Below are 21,476 nucleotides of genomic sequence, written 5' to 3'. Positions count from 1 at the left end.
TTAGTACAGTTCAAAGATTGTATTACAGGCACACAGCAGGAGAGACGTTTTTGTCATTAAAAGTTTCCCAGAGGGAAGTGATTGTTTTTATCAGCTGTCATTGTGTACTTCATAATTTTTATTGCAGCTGAAAATAAAGACTGCTTTCTGTATGTTCTTTCTACAGTGGTAAATCTGCCACCTCAGCAACTGAGTCCAAATATGCAACCCATGAGAAACACAATCATTAGATTTATCAAGACAAAGTACAGCCTCTGTCAGAAACCACCGCAGGTGGCTGTACAGCCAGCAGCAGCGTACCCGCTGGATAGGCAGCCAGGCCTGAAGGACTTCTGCCTGCTATTGCATACTGTTGGTGTGTCCAGCGACCACCTGGCTATGGACAGGGAAACGTGCCTTTATCACTGCCTGCTGCATCAAAGCAGTCAGAGCCCACTCTTGGAGCATCCCAGCTGGGCGCGATGTAAGCTGTGATGTCCTCTGTTGACTTTCTGGGGTGCATGAGACACCACACAGCTTCTGAGTGCTCTTGGAAAGAATCTGAGCAGATCTAAAGCTCAGGCTAACCTCTACATCTTCCACCAGATCCTTGTGAGATTGCTTCACTTGCTGATTAGACACATGAAGTGTCAGCTGAAACCTGCAAAGGAGATGGGATCGTGCTGCCAACAGCAAATAATCTTTGAAACACTAAACAAATCAAAGCTTGCTCCTGTCTTAGGTAAATAAAATTATTTCCATCATTTTAAATAGGCCTTGTGACTACCGAAAACATCTGCCAGCCTAATCAGCAACAGGAGGGGAATCGTGTACGATATTCCGTATAGTACCAACGGAAAAAGCCTTCAGTGGAGGTGAGGTGGATCACACACACAGTGAATTATTTCAAAAGGCTAGAGAGCTGTCAAAATAAATCAGAAAATTTAAGAAGCATTCTTTAGTAGGATCAAAAAAGAAGGGGATCTAGGCAACAGCACCCTATCCAGCCCAGAGCAAGCAGAAATTGATGCAAAGCCTTCAAAAAACCCATGAGCTACCTGGGCACGTAACCAAGATGATGCTAGAATCACCTCACAACCCATTTCACATTTTTCACCATTCTGTTCTTTTTTTTTAGGCAGAGATTCTAGAAGCTGGTTTAATCTACATTAAATCAGTTGAGCTTTGACCTTTTAGCTAAAAAAAGATCATGAAAATACCACCTAATTTGGGGGGGAGGGGGGTGGGGTTGTTGGAATGCAGCAACTTAGCTTTCTGTTCTTGGTTGTTTTTTTTAAATGATGAACAGATTTGGAAGCAGTTATCCAACTTGGTTCCAAAAGTCTGGTCTCCTGCCAGTCTCTTTACTGTACTGGATAGGCAACCCACCAAACAGGCTGTGTTGAAATTATGGATCTGAGAACTTTCAGATCCTGTAGTAATTTGTGAGACCCATCGTACACACTGAGGTCCATCCCTTTGGTGGACAACGTAATCTCCTGTTTCCATTGGAATTTAAATGAAACAGATACTAAGATACCCATCTTCTTCAGGAAACAAGACCATTTTTCAGCCTTTGCAGGGTGGGACACGTCACCACCTAGAACGGGCAATGCCTCTGACTTCTCTGCCCCTCTCTCCTCCCTCTTGCAAGTGGTGAGTAAGAGCTGAAGCTCAGTTAGTCTGTGATTAAGGTGGGACAGATTACAGGGCACAGAGAAGATCCGTTACCAACTCATTTCTCTTGATTCCCTAATGTTTTCAAAGCAAACAGCCATGTTAGTATCTGGAGGAGCTCAGCTACCCTTAGTAACTCCAGTGCTTCTCTTCCACTGTACCTTCTCAGGGGTGGGGCTGCAGGTGAAAATAGGAGCCGTCTCAAAATAAAGCCATCTAGGTTCCCCGAGGCTGTCTGGGACAGTCACCAGCATTACTACGCAACCTCTTTGAGTCTCAGATAAAGAAAACTCCAGGGAGTAAAACTTGCAGCTTCAAGACTATGCGCTTAGCCAGCATGCAATGATCATGTGTCTGTTTTATGTTTAGGTACATATGCTTTTATAAATTGCTAAATATTTAGGCAAAAAATACCCAATTAAATCATGCTAAAATATCCCCAGGGAAAACTATTAAAATTTACTTTTGCCTTCAGCAGGGGAAAGATATGAGCAGACCTACAAAACGTATTCAGGTTTGCATAACAACAAAGCAGCAAAAACATAAATCAAATGCAAATCAGTAGATTTATTTCCTTTGGGGTGATTAAATCATATCCCTTCTTTCCTCTGGGAAGCCTGTGTGTTTGTCTGCTTGTGCACTGCACCACCTCCTCACCATCTTTCCAGGATTCCTATGGAAAAATGACTCAGACTCATGAGTACAGTGTCTTCCTGCCCATATAAATACATAAGGAAAAAATAATGAATAAATCACGTACTACATTAATGGGCACTCAGTGCTGAGAAGAGTAATAAAAATCACTATTCTTGGGCCAGCATTTAAAATATAATTTGCAGGCAGCAATAAAGTATGCCCAGCTAGAGTTTGCGGTGCTTTTTACTAAAAATCTCTGTTTCCAGTTTAGATGAAAATATGCTGATGACACATTACTGGGTCTGGCTGAACATATGCTTTGTATATTTTTATTTCAGAAGGTTTCTTAGAATTATAGGTTTGATTATTTAGAACAGAACATTATGAAATCCAGTCACTCCTGTTAAGTCTATGAATGGAAGTATTTTCAGAATTTTCTGCCATTAGAAATGAATAAAGTATAGTGGATCATCTGAACCCTTAATACAAATCATGTGTTTAATTGAATTCAGTCAAGGACATTATGTCCCTTATTTTATAGGCTGTTATGAATTTAGACTGGTTTTCAAATATGTGTTTATAAAGTCACCCTACCCGGGTGGAAAATATTCTGCTGTGGGATATTCCTAGAGGTAAAAAAATCAGCTAGCCTATATAAAAATTTATAAAGACTTTTCCACTGTAGAAGTAGAAGGTTTAGGGCTTTAAGTTTAGCTCCACCAGTCTTATTGCTGTCTGAAAGGTTCACAATTGTCAGGAATAAATTTACAGACTTTCAACATACCGTCTTTTCCTGTTTGAGAGCCTCCCTAATGCAGAGGTACAGCATTGTCACACATTGCAAGGTCACACAATACACGGATTTATCATGCATGTGACTTTTCATTCAACTGTGACCACTTAACCACACTCCACAGAACTATTCCTATCTGAACATGCAACCAGCCTCAAGCAGCTCCCTGCTTAATTCTTCTCCTGAGACAAGAAAAAATAAAAATCTGACAGATAAAATGTTTCCTTTCATCTTTCCCCACTCACCTAAACTTGATCTTAACTTGACGTGCAGCCCTGTTTGGCTGATAACAAGCTACCTTAAGATACAACCCTTCAAGATTAAAAAGAAAGAAGTTCCTCAGCGGACCAAGAATCATTCTCTTGGCTCTGTTCTCCAGTTCCTCCACTAGATTTGACCACCACCACTGGCACGGAAGCTAATACTGCTGCTTCACCGTGCGTTCTTCTCTCCTTAGCCTAGCGATACGTCTTCTGTAACAGTTTCTTTAAGCAGAGTAATTTTCAGAGGAAGCCAGCACCACAGCCTTTCATTTTAAACATGAAATTTAAAAACTAAAAGAAAAAAAAAAATTAAAGACATTTTTAAAAAGCATTTTTTAAAAAAGCTCGTGTTTTGGTGCAACCTTAGATTAGAGTTGGTTCACCTCTGCGTTCTGCAAGTTTTACAGCCTTGAGAAAACGGACCTCTGCCTCTGTCGCTACCAGCAGCTGCAGAAGGTGACACTTCTCTGCCTGGCAGTGGAGGTTGCTGGGGTGAGTCAGCCCAGTGCTGTTATCAGGGAGATGCCTGGGCCTGGCTCCAAGGGAAATTTGCCTTCTGGCTCACATGACTATTAAAATGCTGCTACGGGAGAGCAAGTGTCATTAAATACAGAAGGAATGGGACGACAACAGTAATAGATTAAGTTCAAAACAGCCCCCTAATAATGCCGGGTTGACAACTAGCAGACCACCTGCATCAGAGTTCTTCCACAATGACTTGCAGGCACAGCCCTTTGAAGGGGAACACCACCATCCCTTTATCTGTGTATCTTAGCAAGGTTGCCCAATTTAATCTGACAAAGCCCCTGGAAAAATTGCCATTGCCAACACACAAGAAATTACAAGGCGCTGCGCAGATTCCCACAGGCTAGATCTGTTTTATACATGTACAGTGCTTCAGCTAGTATGATTATGCCTGTCCTCCATATATAAAAGTCTTCTACAAGCATTTGTATATTTTTCTCTCATAAATATAGTCTGTTGTATTCAATCTAAAAATAGTATTTTATATCAGTGATGTTTCATCTCATTTCTAGTCCCAAGAACTATAAAGTCCGATGCATTAACTTGTATTAACCACACAAACATTGCCGACTTTACATAGCTCTTACGATTCAACAAAAACATGAACTAAACCCAAAGCTAGGCTCCATGTCAGAGGGAACTACCTTAATAATTCATTATTTTTTTTCCAATACCCGTCTCCCTGTTGGTAGTACACAGCCCATAGAGTCCTGGCTCTTCCAGAGCCATGGCTTTTCCCTCCAGAGCTGGCAGCATCCAAAATGCTGGATTTACAGCATGCCTTGAGAAGGAAGGAAAACAAGCCCTCTATGTGCTGCATCCAGATCAAGCCAGTTCACATTAAAGATGTTAATAACTATTTAAAACATGCTTAGGTTACTCAGAGTATTTGGATTCTTAACTAAATTACATCTTTCTTTGGTTTTGTTTTGGTATCTTCATTTCATTCAAGGACTTCAGCTAAAACCAAGGTTTTCCTGTGTAGCTGTACATTGTCAAAACTACTTGACAAGTAAAATCACATACTCTCTGCAAATGCAAGTAATTTGTATTTTTTAACACTTGCATTGCTTATTAGTATTGTTTTGTACACATGTCTGTTTCCCAGATGGAGGTCGTTGAGGACATGCAAGCACAATTGCCCATTTGCTATAGCATTTGTCACTTTGCAAAGACTACTCAAAGAAAGGCCATTTTTTGGTATACATGTGAGCAGCTCAGGGCTTGAGTTTTTTTGTCATTAGGCTGCCAGAAAATGAGCCAAAAAGGCAATTGCCAATGCAGGACTCTAGAACTAAGTAACCGTGGTAGAAATTTCACTACAGCTCCTTTATGTCACTGAGCAGTGTGTACTGCTAACCTCTGCTATAGGCGGCTATTTCTAGCATGCCTCGCCAGACTCTGTAACACGCTCTCAGAGAACAGCACCACGTGGAAGCAACTTTAAATTCTCTCTGGAATTGCACCTGAACCCAAGCAAAATAAATATTGCAGGTTGGCAAGCACCAGTGTAGTGTAGCAGCTGCCGCCTTATTTTACTCCTATTAAAGGGATCGGAGTTGCTATGAATGTAAGAGGTGCGCTTTTCTCAGAACTTCTGCTTTATGAAACCTAAGACATTATTACTGCCTTTCAACTTTTCCAGTGCACATCACCCCACCTAAAACACTCCTGTCTATGCTGTAGCACTGGAACAACATCCTGGGTTGCCTGCCCTTGCATTTATTACCAATAGGATCACACATCAATTATACACTTGATTTGCAGATAGGTATGGAGTAAATAGAGGAAGTCATCATCAGTCTGCTACCTTATTTTTCTCCTCTATATATCACTTAAGAGCCTTATAAGTTTTTATGTCTGTCTGTGTGTATATACATACATGCACACACCTTTCTGTCTAATCAGCATACTAATGATATGAAGGCTGTTGAGCTGGTCCAACTAGACTTGATTACGCTAGCTATCCTTGACTAAGTTACAGAAAGGCATCCAAGCACCTAGTATGTAGGACTGTAAAATGGAACATATCATCTCTGCTCGGTATAACATTAACATCAGAGCTGTGACCTCCTCCTATTAATTATACAGCATGCCTGTGTCATGGGTTTCCACATCACAACAATGGAATCCGGACGATGTTACAACCAAGCTATGTAGTTTCTTAACAAAAAATAAAATAAAATTACTTTGCATTCCTTTGTAAAACAGAGAAACCTCAGGAGAGTTCACATAGTAACTTGTACCTTAAACTTTCCATCTGATGAGAATATGCTAACCCATTTGTTATCATAATCTGCAATAATGATGTCACCACTGGGATGCACAGCCACTCCTGTTGGCCGCTGCAACTGGCCAGGAGACCTTCCTCGTATGCCAAAACGGCTTTTGAACTGTCCATCATTGGAAAATATCTGTAACAGAAAACATTCATTTTAAAATTAAGTCTGCATAATAACATAATCTATTTCTTGGAGATTAGATTTTAGTAATGAACACTACAGTCAGGAAGAGAGTTAGGAACGTGAAGCACTTTTACACAGACCATATTTGAAAGTTATATGCCTAGTTTAAGAAGAGGCTTCCACCTGGGTCCTAATTTCAAAATAAAGACGTTCTCTGCACTTACATTGCACTGTTTCTTCAGTGATTCTCAAAGCACATTACAAACATCGGTGAATTAAACTTCACAATGTCCCCCTCAGCTGGAATGAAGTGGCATATAGCCATATTAGACATGAGAAAACCGAGGCATTGAGTGACTTGGGCATAGTCAAACACTAAGTCTGTAGAAAAGATAGGAATAGAAGCTAAAAGAGAATCTCAGAATTTAATTATTCGGCTTGGGGATAAGTATCAGGCCATTTCCTCAGAGGTGCTTTAGCCATGAAAAATTTGGTCCACTGGTTGTGTCCCCAGGACAGGTAATTAGACACTGAAGTTCCTCTAAGGCGGCTGCATATTACAGTGTGTGTGGGGGCTGATGAATACTCAACTCTATCTCTTTGAAAAGGCCTGGAAACAAGTTCTTACTACATGTGGCTTGCTAGTTCTCACATACTGAAGAACAAGCCGCACACTGCTGCCTTGTTCATTGCTACCACATGGGCAGCCTGAAGAGTGATGACAAATTGTTAACGGTAAAAAAGATACATGGCAAGCAAAAGAAAAAACACAGCTCGGCTTTCACACAGGTTACAGAAGCCAAGAAATCACGAGTGTCAGGGGCGCTACCACAGAAAAGATTTAATCATGATATCAGACAGAAAAGTCAATTAAGTAGACAAAAAGCCATTTAAAAAGGACATCTACATGCTTATGTTTTTACTTGTATTTACTTAGGAAATCATATTTATGGCACCTTGCCCTAGCTTTATACTTGAAAACACAGAGTGATAAATTTACAATGTAAAATCATATTTACAAAAAGGCATTTTTCCAGATTATTGCACTACTTGTTTTCCTCATTCATTGCCAAACATCACAAGGAAAGGAAATAAATCTGATATACATACTAGATATAGTGAACATCTGAAAAAGATAGCTGCAGGTCAAGAAGATGGAATGGTAATGGATGATAAACAAGTTAAGCTTCCTCTGTATTTTCAAATTGAATTGTTCAAAACGTATCTTTCCTGGACTACAAAGGCGGCAAAGGTGCGGGGGCAAGGAGAAAAAGAAAAATACTGGAAGTGGCATATCCTCATACCTGCACACACTGGTTGTTACTGTCTGCTATTAATACTTTTCCATTTGTAGATGCAGCTACCCCTTGAAGGTTTGTAAATTCCCCTTTGTTTCTTCCTTTGGTGCCTAAAATTGAACACAAAGCACATAAGAAATCAGGTTAGACAGGACTAATCAGTTAGGACCTAAATGCCAGCACATGCATTTATTATGTCCTTGGTCTCTGTTTTGAAGAGGTCTTATCACCGCTGCAGCTTCAAAGAACCATCTCAGTAACAGACACACATTTCTAAGTATGAGCAGGGCTTGTTCTTACTCTTTGGCATGTACGCCATCTAAGCCCCCATCAGCCTTTTTGGCCCTCACACATCAAAACTTTCACAATTTGTCTCTTGCATGAGGGAACTAAGTGAAATGTTTTTCCTTAAGCAATGACCTTTTCTTCACCTGTGGATTTTTATTCACCTGAGAAGGCAATGAAAGGAGCGGAGGCTAAGATAAGAACCTGGACAGATGACAAGGGTTTGTACAATCAGCTAAATCTCCTCAGTGAAGTCACAAAGCTGAGATGAAACATATTGGTGATCACTTTGGATGGGGCCATTCCAAGACAGGGAAGTTTTCTGTTCACTCATACACAGTTCTCAATCATAGGCTTTAAAAATTCCCTTCAAAGAGAAACTCAGGTGAAGAACTGGTTTTGAATGACTGGGACATGTGGGCCAACGAAGAACACCACCTGGAGATGGAATGCTCCCGCAAGGACCTTGGATGGTTCCAATAAAGCAGCATACACACAGAAAGGTCCCACTTTTACCCAGGACAAATACAACAGTGATTTACATAGCACTGTTAAGTCTTTTCCTCAGTGGCTTAAGGGGATAAGGAACTGTAAGATGTAAAATTTTCACAAGAGTTCATTAAATTTAGGTGCTTCATTACTTAAGATGTTTGTTTTGAGATGTTCCAAGGAGAGTCACACAGCAAACCGTTGTCTTTAAGAGATCAGTTGTAAAGTAGCTGGTCCAAATTACATCTGGAGCACAGGAACAGTATCCAAATTCCTGCTTTGTTTGTAAAGAAGGCTCAGGGGTCTTTAGACAAGACTGCAGTTATAATCTTGGACCTCAAGGTTATTCATGATGAATGAATAAATTCTGAAACAAAAATATTCTGTAAGCTGCTCTCTCCAAGACTTGGATACAGTGCTATTTTTCCTAGGGAAGTATTTTTACAAGAATTCACTGGCTGCATATGAGACGTTAATTGGTTTCAATATATGGTTTTAACTGAAAAAAACTTTTATTTTTATTTTAGTCAGTCCAAAATATCCTGGAGCTCAATGATTAAAACTGTTCTTACTGTGATGCCCAATATAAAACATATATATTTGCTCTAATTTGCATTTAACTTTCATTAGGGATGTGTATGTGTCGCAGCACTATCCAAACTAGCCAGCTGCAACAAGGCTTTTACCATCCCATCCCAGGTTAACTTCCATAAGCAGCTCCCACACCTTGCCCCAGCACAGCCACCAACCCCCCACAAGGTTTGAACAGTTCATCTGCTGTCCAGGATGTCTCTTCAGCCTCTTCAGGCCAGGCCACCCTGCTTCATGCCTCTGCTGCATCCAGGGTCTTCCTTCTCCAGGCTCCTCTTACCAGCCAGCCTCTCCTCATCCAGGCCCCTTGCTTCTCCCAGGGCCTCTCCTTGTCTCTCCTACATCTGGGGCACTCTCTCTCCTCCCTCTGCTTCTTCCAGGCCTCTCTTCCTCCAGTGCTCTCTCTTCACCCAATCCAGTCCCTCCCCTCCCCTCCCTCCCCCTTAGAGCTATTTATCTACTCAGCAGAACCAGCCACAGCTGCACCTTATCCACATCAGCCAGCCCACCACCCCTGAAGCCACAGCTGTATATTATTAATGTTAATTAACCCAGCTTCATTCCTTTACAATTCCTTTACATGTATGCTAGTTACAACCCTTCTTTCTGCTGCGGTGATGGCTATGGGATGCGTATTTCCTGTCACTGGCTAACAAGTAACATTCAATTCCTCTGTGCTTGGTGTTGCAAGCATGTCCCTTTGTTTCAAGGCTTGTTTTCTTGAACTCCATATGCTCCGTCCTCTAAACAAGGCAAATACTTCTCAATTTTTATACTGCAAGGGGAAAGTACATGCTCTGGGAACAGTGAGTTACCAATTACGTTACCCACACTTGAGCCATTTCTGTGTATTCTTTTAACGAGCAATGCCTGAGGGATGCATGCAGTGATTTTTTTTCCACCATATGCTGATGATAAGTTTCCTTTTTGCCTTTTAGCCAAAGAGAATGGATGAAAAGGGAGAAGCATTCCTTTTACTACTGAGAGTAAAGGGAAAACATTTGTTAGCAAAGAAGAGGCATAAGCTAGAGCATCTGGAACCAACTAGCACAAGCTTTATGGAATGTATGCTCTTTACCCTTAGAAAAATGTTCTTGAAAGTCAAGGAATTTTATTTTTAGAGATAAGAGAGACCTACATAAAGAGTTACTCAGAGAGTTCAGTGGAACCTTGTAAACATACATCAAAGGCAAAATAGAAGAAATTACCCAGGAATGCCATAGTCACCTTTCACAGAAAGTTTAAGAAATAGTAATTTATCAGTATAGTGTGCAGATGAAACTCAGCTCCATGCAACGTCCTTGCACGTAGCACTTTGCAGCTATTAAACCCATCATGTAGGTCCTAATTTGCACACAGGCCTTTATATAGTCCCCTCTGCAGTGGCACAAATTTCTCTGACAAAGAAAGCGGAGGTTAGTGAAACACAGCTTACTTCCTAACTTATGTTCAAGAGGAAAACAGGTAACTTTGAACTTTCTGATTTGAATAATTCACTATGCCAGCAAAGCTCTGGATCCAAGCACAGTCAGTGGCAGCAGTTCAGATGACAAGAGGAATGCTTGTAGTAAAGTTGCAGTTAAAAAAAAAGCTGGAAAAGCAGGCTCCTGCAACTGCCTAATACCAAAGGATGATAGCTCCTGCCTGTAAACAGAGATTCCCGTCTTATAGATGTACCTTCCTGAAAGAGAGTCTTCAGCAAAATTTTTACTGCAAGATACCGCCCCCGGTATCAAGGCACCCCATGCTTTGCCTTCTCATCTCTCAGCCACTGGCAGTCACCCATCTCTCCTTAGCCGAAGGAGGCACCGACATGTCAAATACACAGGGCTGGAACCAGAGGACGGTTGTGGGATCCTCATTCCAGTGTTTCCCAAGCAGCCTGGTTCAGAGGTGAAAGCCTGCGTCTTTCGTGCCTTTTTGCCCAGCCCTAAGGCCCTCCTGGGCTCAGCTACTGCGCGGCACAGAGGAGGAAAAGACAGAGATTTTACTGCAACTTCTCTGGCAAGCTCCTGGAGACTGTGAGATGGCAGCAGAGTTTTCAAAAGGGGAAGGCTGAACAGTTATTAGGCAGCAGGTCTATGGCCTGTGGAATAGCTCCTTTTATACCATCTCCATATACAGATAATAAACAATGAGATTTGCCTTAGACTTATCTAATTCCTACTGGTATTACTGAATGTAGCCTGCACAAACCAATTAATTTAGCTTTGAAGATACGCTTTCAACAAAAGAGTATCCATTTGCAGCTCAAGACAATCTAGCATACATATAATGCTTCATAATTTCTTCTTTTATTCTTGCACAACAGAGGCCAGATTGAATTTCACCAAAAAGAAGCAAGAACAAAATTTAAAGCCCATTAACATCACAGGAGAAGTTAAAAATCACGTCATGTAACTGCAATAAGAATCTGCTCTGAAAGTGCTGGGCATCTGGACAAACCTGTTGTACAATGTACATTTTTCATGCTTATAGTAATAGAAGGAGTGTTTTTTGCTTTGTAAGTTTTACTAATATGAATAATAACCTCCCTGCTTGCTAACCTAGATTTACCAGCTTCCTAAAACACAAAGAAAAACTGTGTCACTGGCCCCAGCAGGAAGGGAATGGATTCAGAGATACAAAAACCCTGCAGAAAGATTACAGATTAATGGGGAGACTTCAGAGGTTGCAAGTAGCCACAACCTGTTGTGTAAGTACCACTCCTTTCCTGACTACAACACTTAGAATACTTCTTTTTGGACTGTTCTTTACATGGTGCTGAAAAAAAAGGATAAAACTAAACAGCGTGGAAAGGTCTACGCACATACTGCATAGACAGGTATCATGGAGTTGTTTTTCTTGTTCCATAGCTTGTTTCTTTTTTCCTCAGAGTTCCAAAAGATATTTCATCAAATCTTACACGTTATGAGGATGTGATGCTCTCAGATACAACTTCAACACAAAAGGCTGTGTAGTAAAACTGCACTGAATCAGATTGTTAACAAGCTATGTGCGTATTGTAAAATAAATGTCAGTGTTTCTAATCCAAGTTCCCATGCAAATGTACATTTTAAGATCAATCATTCTGTTGGATGAAGGCACACAATGTTTGTAACCTTTAAAGAGGAATGACTAATTCAGTCGGAACTCTGGCAGATAGTCCCTGACTACTGGGGGCTATCCCCTATTGGGCTGTTTTGTATTAATTAGCTTTACACAGCATCTGTCCCTCAGAGCTTGGCCAGGACCACCTCAAAGCCTTGCTTCTGCAGCAGAGCCCCTGCTGCCACAGCTAGGTATGCACAAATCCTAGAGGCAGGTGCATCTCAGAAGCAGTTCATTACTGGAACAGCAGCAAAAACCTGAATGACATGAGTTGGACCAAGACCAGGTCTCTGTTGTCAGGACATCAGACCCATGGTGGGGATTTTGCCAGCAATGTGATGTCACAGTTCTTCACCCCCTGTCCGGTACAGGTACGATTGCAAAACTATGCCATGTAGACCTGGGCAAATTTCACACTGGCTATCGCAAACCCATAAAGAGTTCATCACAAGCCTCAAAGGGATGTGAGCTGACGAACTGGAAAATGAAATTCTATTTCCCCATTACTAGGCATTCCTATTTCTACAGAAATATAAATTCTGTATAGAAAACATCTTGCTATTTCACACTACTTATTAATGGGGTTTTTCCAGAGTTCTGAAACAAAGGATGAAGAGCAACTGATGAAAGCGCATCAGAGGAGCCTCTGCAATCCAATGCAGAGTTTCAGGCAGAGGCCTTCAGAGAAAATTAAAGAAACACTTCATCAAGAATCAGAATCCCTTTGCTCCCCCTAAGCCTGCCTTTAAACTGCACTGAAGCTATTTTTACACAGGCCTTGCTCATGAGTTTTTATGTGGAGTAAGTTCACAATAAGGCTCCTATTTGCTTTCAGCATTGGTAACAGACCAGAAGACAACATCAACACCTAGTAAGGAGGCTGACAGAAGGCCCTTTTTTTAAAAAAAAAAGTATCAGAGTGAATTACATACATCAAATGTACCAGCTAAACTTAGATGCTCAGTTACATGACTGAACAGACAACTAAACACAGTCTGAGGAAAATGAAAATTGAACTTTCTAGCAGAGAGCCAAGTCCCCATCTGGCTGTATCTGATGCCAATCCCAAGTATAAATAAACAAAGAGAAAAAGCAGTTGAAGTGGGAAATTGCAGCACTGCTGCTAAAAAGCTTCAAAGAACCCAGTCACGAAAAGTGCCGGAAAAGAAAAAATACCAAGGCATACGGCACAGCTTGGCAGAGCTAGAGCACAAGGTGGGGTCCTGGACAAAGCAGCTAACTGGTGCACCCATGGCTCTTAACCCTCCTTTGGAGGACATGGAAGAGATTTACCAGGAAAGGTGGAATTGGCTGACACTGTGAGCATCCCTCCCCTCCATCTACCTCTGCTCAGCATGGGTCTAAGGCACAAAAGCAGGGTAACGGAAAAGAGCCTTCCCTTTCACTTCGGTGCTTCCTACCACTTGTACAGGGAGCAAAAACCATCACACAACAATTATTTTCTGGGTATCGTATGCACATTCTTGTTTTCATTTGTATAAACTAAGTACATTTTACACAGATACTGCATGGACACACTCTCAGAGATCACGCCTGTTTAAAAAAAAAATTAAAAAAGATTGAGGATATAAATGGTTGAGAGAGAAGAGGAGAAAGCAAGAAATACTCTGTTCTTGTAAATAATAAATTACATGAATGTATGAATGTGCAGTCAATAGCTTGACCTTAAAAATGTCTGAATAGAACCACATGTCATTTTAAAAGCCATGAATAACACAGAATTGGCAACAGATACAACACACAATTCCCCATGAATGAAAGCACTTAACTGTACTAATGTTGTATTAATGCTATCTCTGTTAATACTAGCACAAGAACAATCTTCTTCTAGCAGCTGATCAATTTACTTGTGTATAAAAGCCCCTATATTAGCATATATATAATAGCATATTCCATATACTTGGATGCCCATAGGAATATTACAGTATGGTTCTCCAACACAGCTGTACAAACTTCTGGCAGCCCAAATATATATATAAAAAAAAAAATATCCAGATTTGGCCAGGGCTATCAGAAGAACTCAACAATGGGTTCAAAATAGAGCTACATAGTGGTGTTGGAAAACAATGATAAACTTTATTTTACATTACCTCATCAACACATGAGCCAAACCTTAACTTTTTGAAGTGAGCTGAAACTGGAACTAAACGAACTCTTGAATCCATGAAGGCAATCCCTGTGAAAATGTCAGAAGTTTTACCTGTCTTCATTAATTTTGCATATTTTGGAATAGTGTAAAAAGCTAGAGCATTACAGCTGTGATGGCTTAAGAGACCTTTCAGGCGATGCATACATAAGCCCACAGAAGCCCAGAGGGACATCTCTATGTCTGGTCATTCCGTGAAATGGGTGGCTGAGGACTGAACACATAATATGATGAAGTATTACTCTCAGCTCAGTTTTTCAATAAAATAGCAATCCATATATCCCAAATGTGGACACTCCTGAGAGGTTTTATCAAGCAAAAACTCTTGAGGCATGTGTAGCTCTTGTTCTAATTCTTTTCTTTTCTTTTTTTGGGAGGGGTTAGAATGGGGAAGAAGGGGAGGAGGCAGAACTCCAAAGTAAAGCACACAGTCATGGTCGCATCACAACAGAAAGAAAGGGCCTTGCACTTTTTGGAAAACATTTAAGAATTCTAGAGTTTATGGTGTGTTGGTGAGAATAGTTCTAAAAAAATGATAAAATCCATCAAACACCAGCACCAAAACCCAAACCAGAGCCATACCACTATTTGATAGTCAGGCTAGAAACTGCTCACTAGAAGCAGGGATACAGAAGCAGAAATCGCAAGCTGAAATTACTTTAATGCATACCAAAAGCATTGTAATAGGAATATTAACTGTTTTTTAAATCATTTCCGGAGGTTGGTTTGTTTGGGTTTTTTTAAGTATTTAGCTCTACAATTTCCACACCAGGACAAATTGATGCTTGATATAGGTGAACAAGAGGGCTTAGCATCCAGTGAGGGTGTCAGCCACAACGGGTAAAGGCCTCCCCTGTTACTCACAGGCACAGTGTTCCGTGCAAGCTTTCCCACCCGGCTCCTAGCTGCTACAGACCCACGGCCTCTTCCTGCTGCATCTATCCATGCAAACCCTTCTCTGTCTAGCACAGAACACATCACAGCTGTTCCAGAACAGATTAGAGAGATATTTTCTTTCTAGACACCGTTCAGACATTATTAACAGTTTTGTTTAACCCTGTCTCAGAAAGGACCAAATAACGAGCTAGGCTACATTTATACACACCCTCTGCCACTGTTACCAGTACCAGCTGTGAAACTGAATTTGGAAAGAGCCACGGGTCCCCCTGTACTTCAGCAGGAGCCTGAGGCTGATCGCTCTGCCCCATGCAAGGGCTTCTCTCCCCATGCAATTGCTAACAGGGGCTCTGCCAGTGGTGACGACAGCAATAGCTTTTGCAACCAAGAACACCCTCCTGCTAGAGGAAGGGCTATGTCTGGGTACTCATTTAACAAAGGTCGCCTACCAGCTTGGGAAGATAAACCACAGTTACTGCCATGTAGGGCTGGCTTGACTTCAGTATGAACTGTTCTACATCATATTTCTAACTTTTGACTCGGCAGTCACCATAAAATTTAGCTTTAGTTACAGCAAAGCTGGATATAACTGCCTTTGTAAAAAAATGCTGCAAGTTGTTATATTTCTGGGGTCATCCTCTTCCTAGGAAATGCACTGGCCATCTGGGAGAGCTGGTCATTTTATGTGTGGCTTCATCCAAAGCCACATTGTACTGCCCTATTCGGCAAGCAAAGCATTCAGCATGCTTGCTGAATACGTTTTCTGATACAAAACCTTTACATTATTGCATGTACTCTCTATCAACACAAGGAATCTATTAGAAATAAAGACAGATAGGGAATCAGATGGACAGGGTTAACCAACTGACAAATGGTGTCCAGATGAATTTTCAATAGAATTACTAAAAAAAAACCCCCAGGATTAACCACCATCCATTCTCTGCTACAAAGGGGAAAGCCACCTTGCTAACTGGTTGTCAAACTTGCTAACACGTACTGCTGAAATCCTGGCTTGTACCTATTAAGAATTAACTTGCTTTTTTCTTCAGCTGTGCAAAGTGAAAAGTATTTTCTAACTATAGGAGCAGACATTATACAAATACAATACCACATTGTACAGACCTTCCAAATTATGAATCATCATTATTATTATATAGCTTAAAACCAGAGTACATCAAAAGACCTGAAAGAAAATCACAGTAAATGATACCAAGATGTTATATTTTTACCAGTCATTAGAAGTCCACAGATTTATAGGTAACATTACGCTTTATAAAGAACCAAAAGTATTTAGATACTGGGGGGAAAAGGCAAATAAAGGAAATTGTAATTTTGCCCTATGCCGACATAATGAAATAACTATGTATCACAACAGGATTTAGGCTATATAGTTCCAGGTTAATTAATTAGATTAATCTTTAGGGCAATAGTTTTGGAGAAGGAGTCGTCCTACTTCCCTTCTTGCCATGCAACCTTTTAAAGAAGCAATGTAACCTAATCTGAGGCATTGATCTTATTTTCATTTTATGGTGCCCAAGAGAATACAGAAGAGGTGGTAAAATATTTCATCCCAAATCAAATGTATCCATTTCTCAACCCAAAATACCAATTAAATATTTGCTGCAAACAGAATTTCTGAATTACTTGCTTTTAAAATTTACATATGAACGGAAGTCAAAAGGCCTGAAGGTATTAGCAGGTTGCTCTACTTACATGTTTAACCTTACAGTAAATCAGCTTGTAGATTTTTTCACCTAGTTTCTCTGCACTGTTTTTAATTATGTCAATAGGTAGCGGACAAGTCACCTACCTACTCTGAAGATCAAATCATCTTCAATGGGATTCTCTTTTCTTTTGCCAGTGCTGTACATGCTTGCAGGTCTTTTCACAGCTTTCTGCTTCACATGACCACTGCCAGGAGATTTAACACGCCTCTTAACCCCTTCAGTGGTAGGGGACACATCTGCTGATCTCACCACTTTCAGTTTGAATGGGCTGCCCTTGATATGTTGGTCATAAAGTCTGAGTGACAAAGTGAAGTCCCCTTCTTTCTGAACAGTATACAAAAATTCATAAGTGCCGTTTTTATTGTCAAGTATTTCTCCATCTGCTACACTCCCATCAGGCGTGCTCAGTTCAGCAGTGAGGTACGCGTTCCCAGATTTACAGAGCTCCCCATCTTTGTCCTTCGTTGTGATGGTAACGGACATGGGCTGTCCAATCACTGTTTGCCTCAGTCCCTCACCTGTGGCCACCGTTTCGGAGGCAACAGCATTGGTGGTTAAAATAGTCCCCAGATTGTGAATGGACTTCTTCAGGCCTTCAGTTTCCACAATGAAGTCCAACTGATCGTTCTCACGGGGCTGCAACGGGAAGTCCCGCTCAGCCAGTTCATTCAGCTTGTCACTCATTTGCTTCTTCACCAGCAGAACTTCGGTTTCAGTGCCATGGTTGAGGGCTTGGGCGGTGAAGTTGCTGCAACTTTTAATGCTTTCTTGTCCTTCAAGTAAGGTATCCAGCTGTGTCTGGAGGACCTGTGTGCATTACCAAACACTAGATTAGCGTCATCTTACAAGAACTATCCTGGTAAGTTTTATCATGCTTTATATCTGAAGGCCTTTGTAGAAACCCGATTGATAGTGCTTTATTTTAGAGTTTATTTGAAAGTTTCATTTTAGAAAAATTACTGCACTGATCCCTGACGCGTTCATGGAATATCATGCTGCAACACAAAAAATAGGTACCCTGTACAAAAAAAAACCGCAAACATAGAAGCTTGAACCCTGCTCCATTTAACTCTCAGCACTCACAGTTAATGAGATAGTTTCTGGGAATTGAGCTGTGTACACAGAGGAAGAGATATTTTGGAGTCATCTGGCCCATTAATAAGGGAGGCTGCAAGAAACTTCTTGAAATTATTTCTTCACAACCAAGGGAAACCTTGGGTTACTCCACTATGGCGACAGACAAAGATGCATATCATCCTGGGGAAAAGTGTGATTCCTATCTAAGCAAGTGCAGAAAGGAAAAGTCTCCCCAGAAGAAGCAGGTAAATTGATGCCCCATTTCAGCAGGCAGGAAAGCAAAACCTAAAGGATGGATTGTGGATATTGGGAAGAACTGGGTTGAGTAGCCTGAAATTCTGGTGGGCAGCAAGTAGCTACTCTATATTTAAGACTGAGAAAGACCTTTTATTACAGGCTCAGTTCTGGCCCTTGGTCTAAAATCCTTAAAACAGTATTGACCTCAAAATTGTTAAGTGTGGGCTGGGAAGAAGGCTAACTTTTTTTTTTTTTTTTGTAACCAGTTTTGCAATGAATTGGAAAAAGGATCCCTGAATTATAACAGCCTAGCAGAGAAATTCATGACAGTCAAGAAAGCCCAAAAATTCCAGCTACCCCACATACTCTCCACTGATGAAATCTCCAAACCAAAGTACCCAGTCACACATGTGGTATGTTTTTCCCACAAAGAACTGTGAGGGCACAGACATTACTGTGGATCAGAGAAGTTACTTTGTTGACCAGCACTGTAAAGTAAGTATTTTCAAAACATTTCAATTGATTTTAAAGTAAACTTAGAGACTGGGTATATTTATTGCTATGAGATACTCTTCCCTTGCTGAGACGCATAATGTCATGACATTGCATTCTCTCGCGTTTTTCTTCTGAACTGTACAAAGCTTTTCACCCACTGGAAAAAATCCTGGCTGATGAATTACTGACGAGGGAAAGTGATAACAACAGAAAATCTTTTGCAGGCAAAACAGAAGGAACAAATTTCAAGACTACACTGAAATGTCAAGTTATCTGTTTTTATAAGCATCTTTAGAACTCTCGGGGTTCAACACAAGGCATTTCTAATCTGCTTTGTCTTCATTCAAGGACATAAGTAGTTAAACAGATAGCATAGCTCATGAAGTCCCAGGATGACAAAAACTCCTATGCTTGGGATAACAAACTACAGAATGAGGAGGAAGACAATTTGCAGCTATGTTTTAAAACCATTATTTTCTCAATACAGTTTTCTTTCACTACAAAGATGGAAAATTTTAAATCCTACCACACACAACCAATATTTAAAATGTATTTAGAGCATTTTACACAAGGCCTCTTTCAGTCCACTGGACAACTGAAATTGAATCACCAACTTCCTTTCAGTAAAGTGTAGCCCTTTCATTTTTTTCAGTTTTGCAAAGTACATCATCAGAATGATGGAATATTTGGGTTTGAATTATTTTGCAGGACTACTATTGATTCAGAAGTAAAATCCAGTTTCGATTGCTCTTTTTTTATACAAACAAGGGAGATGTCTCTTTTACTGCTTATGTGCAGCTTTTGTAAAAATTTGGTTGTCTAATGCCCAAAAGAGTTTTAAAACTATTTTAAATCCCTTTAAACAACAATAAGATAATATAACATCATAGTCCATCTTCTGTGAATTTTGTACACACCCTGAGTATATTTGCTTGCTACGAAAATAAGGTTTTGTGACATCTTGGATACATTTAGATAAATCTGGCATCTAAGTCCAAATTTTTGATGCTAAAAGCTCCTCAGCTGCTGCTTAGCTCTGCAGATGACTAAATTCTGTGACCCAAGGGTTTTGGGCTCCCTGCACGTCTTGTGCACATGTTAGTATTACTCCATTTTCACAGGCTCAGCAGTTCAGTACCTTCCTAATGGTGAAGCCTGTTCCAGACCCAGAAACGCACCATTCTTCCACTTCAGACATCTGGAGATGCTCAAGCTGCTCAGTAATTGCAGAGAATGCCCAAAGATGCCAATATTATCAGGCACTCTTGAAACTCCAGTTGTTGATGCTACTTTCTTTTAAAGGCTACCTTTGAGGGAAGAAAGCTTTCTTTTGTATAAAACAAACAACTGATGCCCAGGAAGACAAGAACTAAATTCTTTAATTTGCCTGATTCAGACTTATTAATCCCCAACAAAAACTCTACCCACCAGGCTACAGGCTTTTATTTGTAAAAGTGCAGATTTCTGTATTCTTCTTCGGAAGCTTAGTCTACAATATAGGGGGAAAAACAGAAGATTAAATAATCCAGGTAGGAAGTAAAAGAGTGGATAGACCTCTGGAATCTATTGCTCTCTGCATTCCCCTGAGAAAACAAGATCTCCCTTCAGGTGTTCCAACCAGTGACATCTACTATGAAATATGTTACCAGGCATTTGAAAGGAAAACAGCGCTTTAAAGTGAAACAGTAAGCCTGCTCAGTTCTTTGAGAGAAATGTTGGCCTGTATCTTCATTGGGGACTTCATAGGATTGCTGCCCAAGGATTTCAGACTTTGCTTTGATGTTCTTATTGTCATCTGCACATCAGCATGTTGGTTTTAAGCAGATACCTGCTTAGTGTGTTGGCCATTTCAGATCCTCACATACCATGCACCAAGGGCTACCTGCCCATACAGCGCCTGGATTCCATTTCTAAGGCTGGGCACCCACAAGCCAGGCTCTGCAGCACTTGATTTCAGGAAAAAGTTCTCCTCTGGATCTCAGACACAATTTGTCAAACTGGCATCCTGCATCATTTCTAAAAACCGGCTGATTAAATTAATAGCTTTTCATTGAAACAAAACATGCATCTTACTTTGTGTTTAAGGCCATAATTCACTTCCAGTTCCATAAGCAGCACGCTCTTTCGCACATTTAAAGTCTTCTGGAGTTCATCAAAAGTGGAATGAATGTCATCTACAATGCTAGCCTTTTGGTTGGTTAACTGGTGTATGATTTCAGATATAAAATGAAGTGCTGAGTCGATCTCTGGAAGCCTGAGGGAGGGATTAAATTACAAAGATTGCTGTTTCAAAAGTCATTAAACATTGGCCCTTGCCCTGGTATTTTTTGATGAAGCCATCTCATCAGCAGGCTGTCTTTAAACTCAGTCATTTCCCAGAAGTAAGTTTATTGCTTTTATAACCACACAGTGGTTTTGGTCTGATAAAATAAGGCTAAGCCAGGGCCCTCCCTTGTGGAAAGCCATTAGACTTCAAGCACTTCCAACAACGAGGCCTCAGACCCTCTGTCTTTTATGCAAATGTGACTACTCAGGAAGATATAACTAGATCTTCCTCATTATTTCTTTTTTTTTTTTTTTTTAGCCTTTCTGCCACTTTAGTGTTTGTACTAGTCTCTTAAGCATCCAGTATTATTTATTTATCATGAAATTCATGACTGGCTAGTACTTTTCTCAACTTTTTAAGCCACTTCCTTGGAGGACACTTACATTTCTAATGGCCTCTGTTTTGTGAAAGACAGATAGGAATCTTTTGCTTTTTCCTCTAAACCCTCAGTGCATCACACTCAATGGATTTTTTTTTTCCTTATGCTAGCCTCACTATCCCTCTTTTCTAGGTAAAGGT

General features: G+C 40.5%; 1 protein-coding gene across 19 annotated transcripts in view; it reads right to left on the bottom strand.

The window, feature by feature from the left end:
• Nucleotides 1–21,476, bottom strand: part of TRIM2 (tripartite motif containing 2) — a 117,676-nt gene that overhangs the window by 10,206 nt on the left and 85,994 nt on the right. For all 19 annotated transcript variants that reach the window (XM_027779924.2, XM_027779927.2, XM_027779920.2 and 16 more), the window contains 4 exons: nt 20,705–20,885; nt 16,906–17,629; nt 7,583–7,686; nt 6,120–6,287 (listed from right to left, as the gene is read on the bottom strand). In XM_027779924.2, coding sequence (XP_027635725.1) covers nt 6,120–6,287; nt 7,583–7,686; nt 16,906–17,629; nt 20,705–20,885 — 1,177 coding nt within the window. The remainder of the gene's footprint in view (nt 1–6,119; nt 6,288–7,582; nt 7,687–16,905; nt 17,630–20,704; nt 20,886–21,476) is intronic.

The sequence above is a fragment of the Falco peregrinus genome, chromosome 2 (genome assembly GCF_023634155.1).
Source record: "Falco peregrinus isolate bFalPer1 chromosome 2, bFalPer1.pri, whole genome shotgun sequence".
NCBI lineage: Eukaryota > Metazoa > Chordata > Aves > Falconiformes > Falconidae > Falco > Falco peregrinus.
Note: the sequence above shows the minus strand (reverse complement) of the source record. Positions and strands in the feature narration are given on the sequence as shown.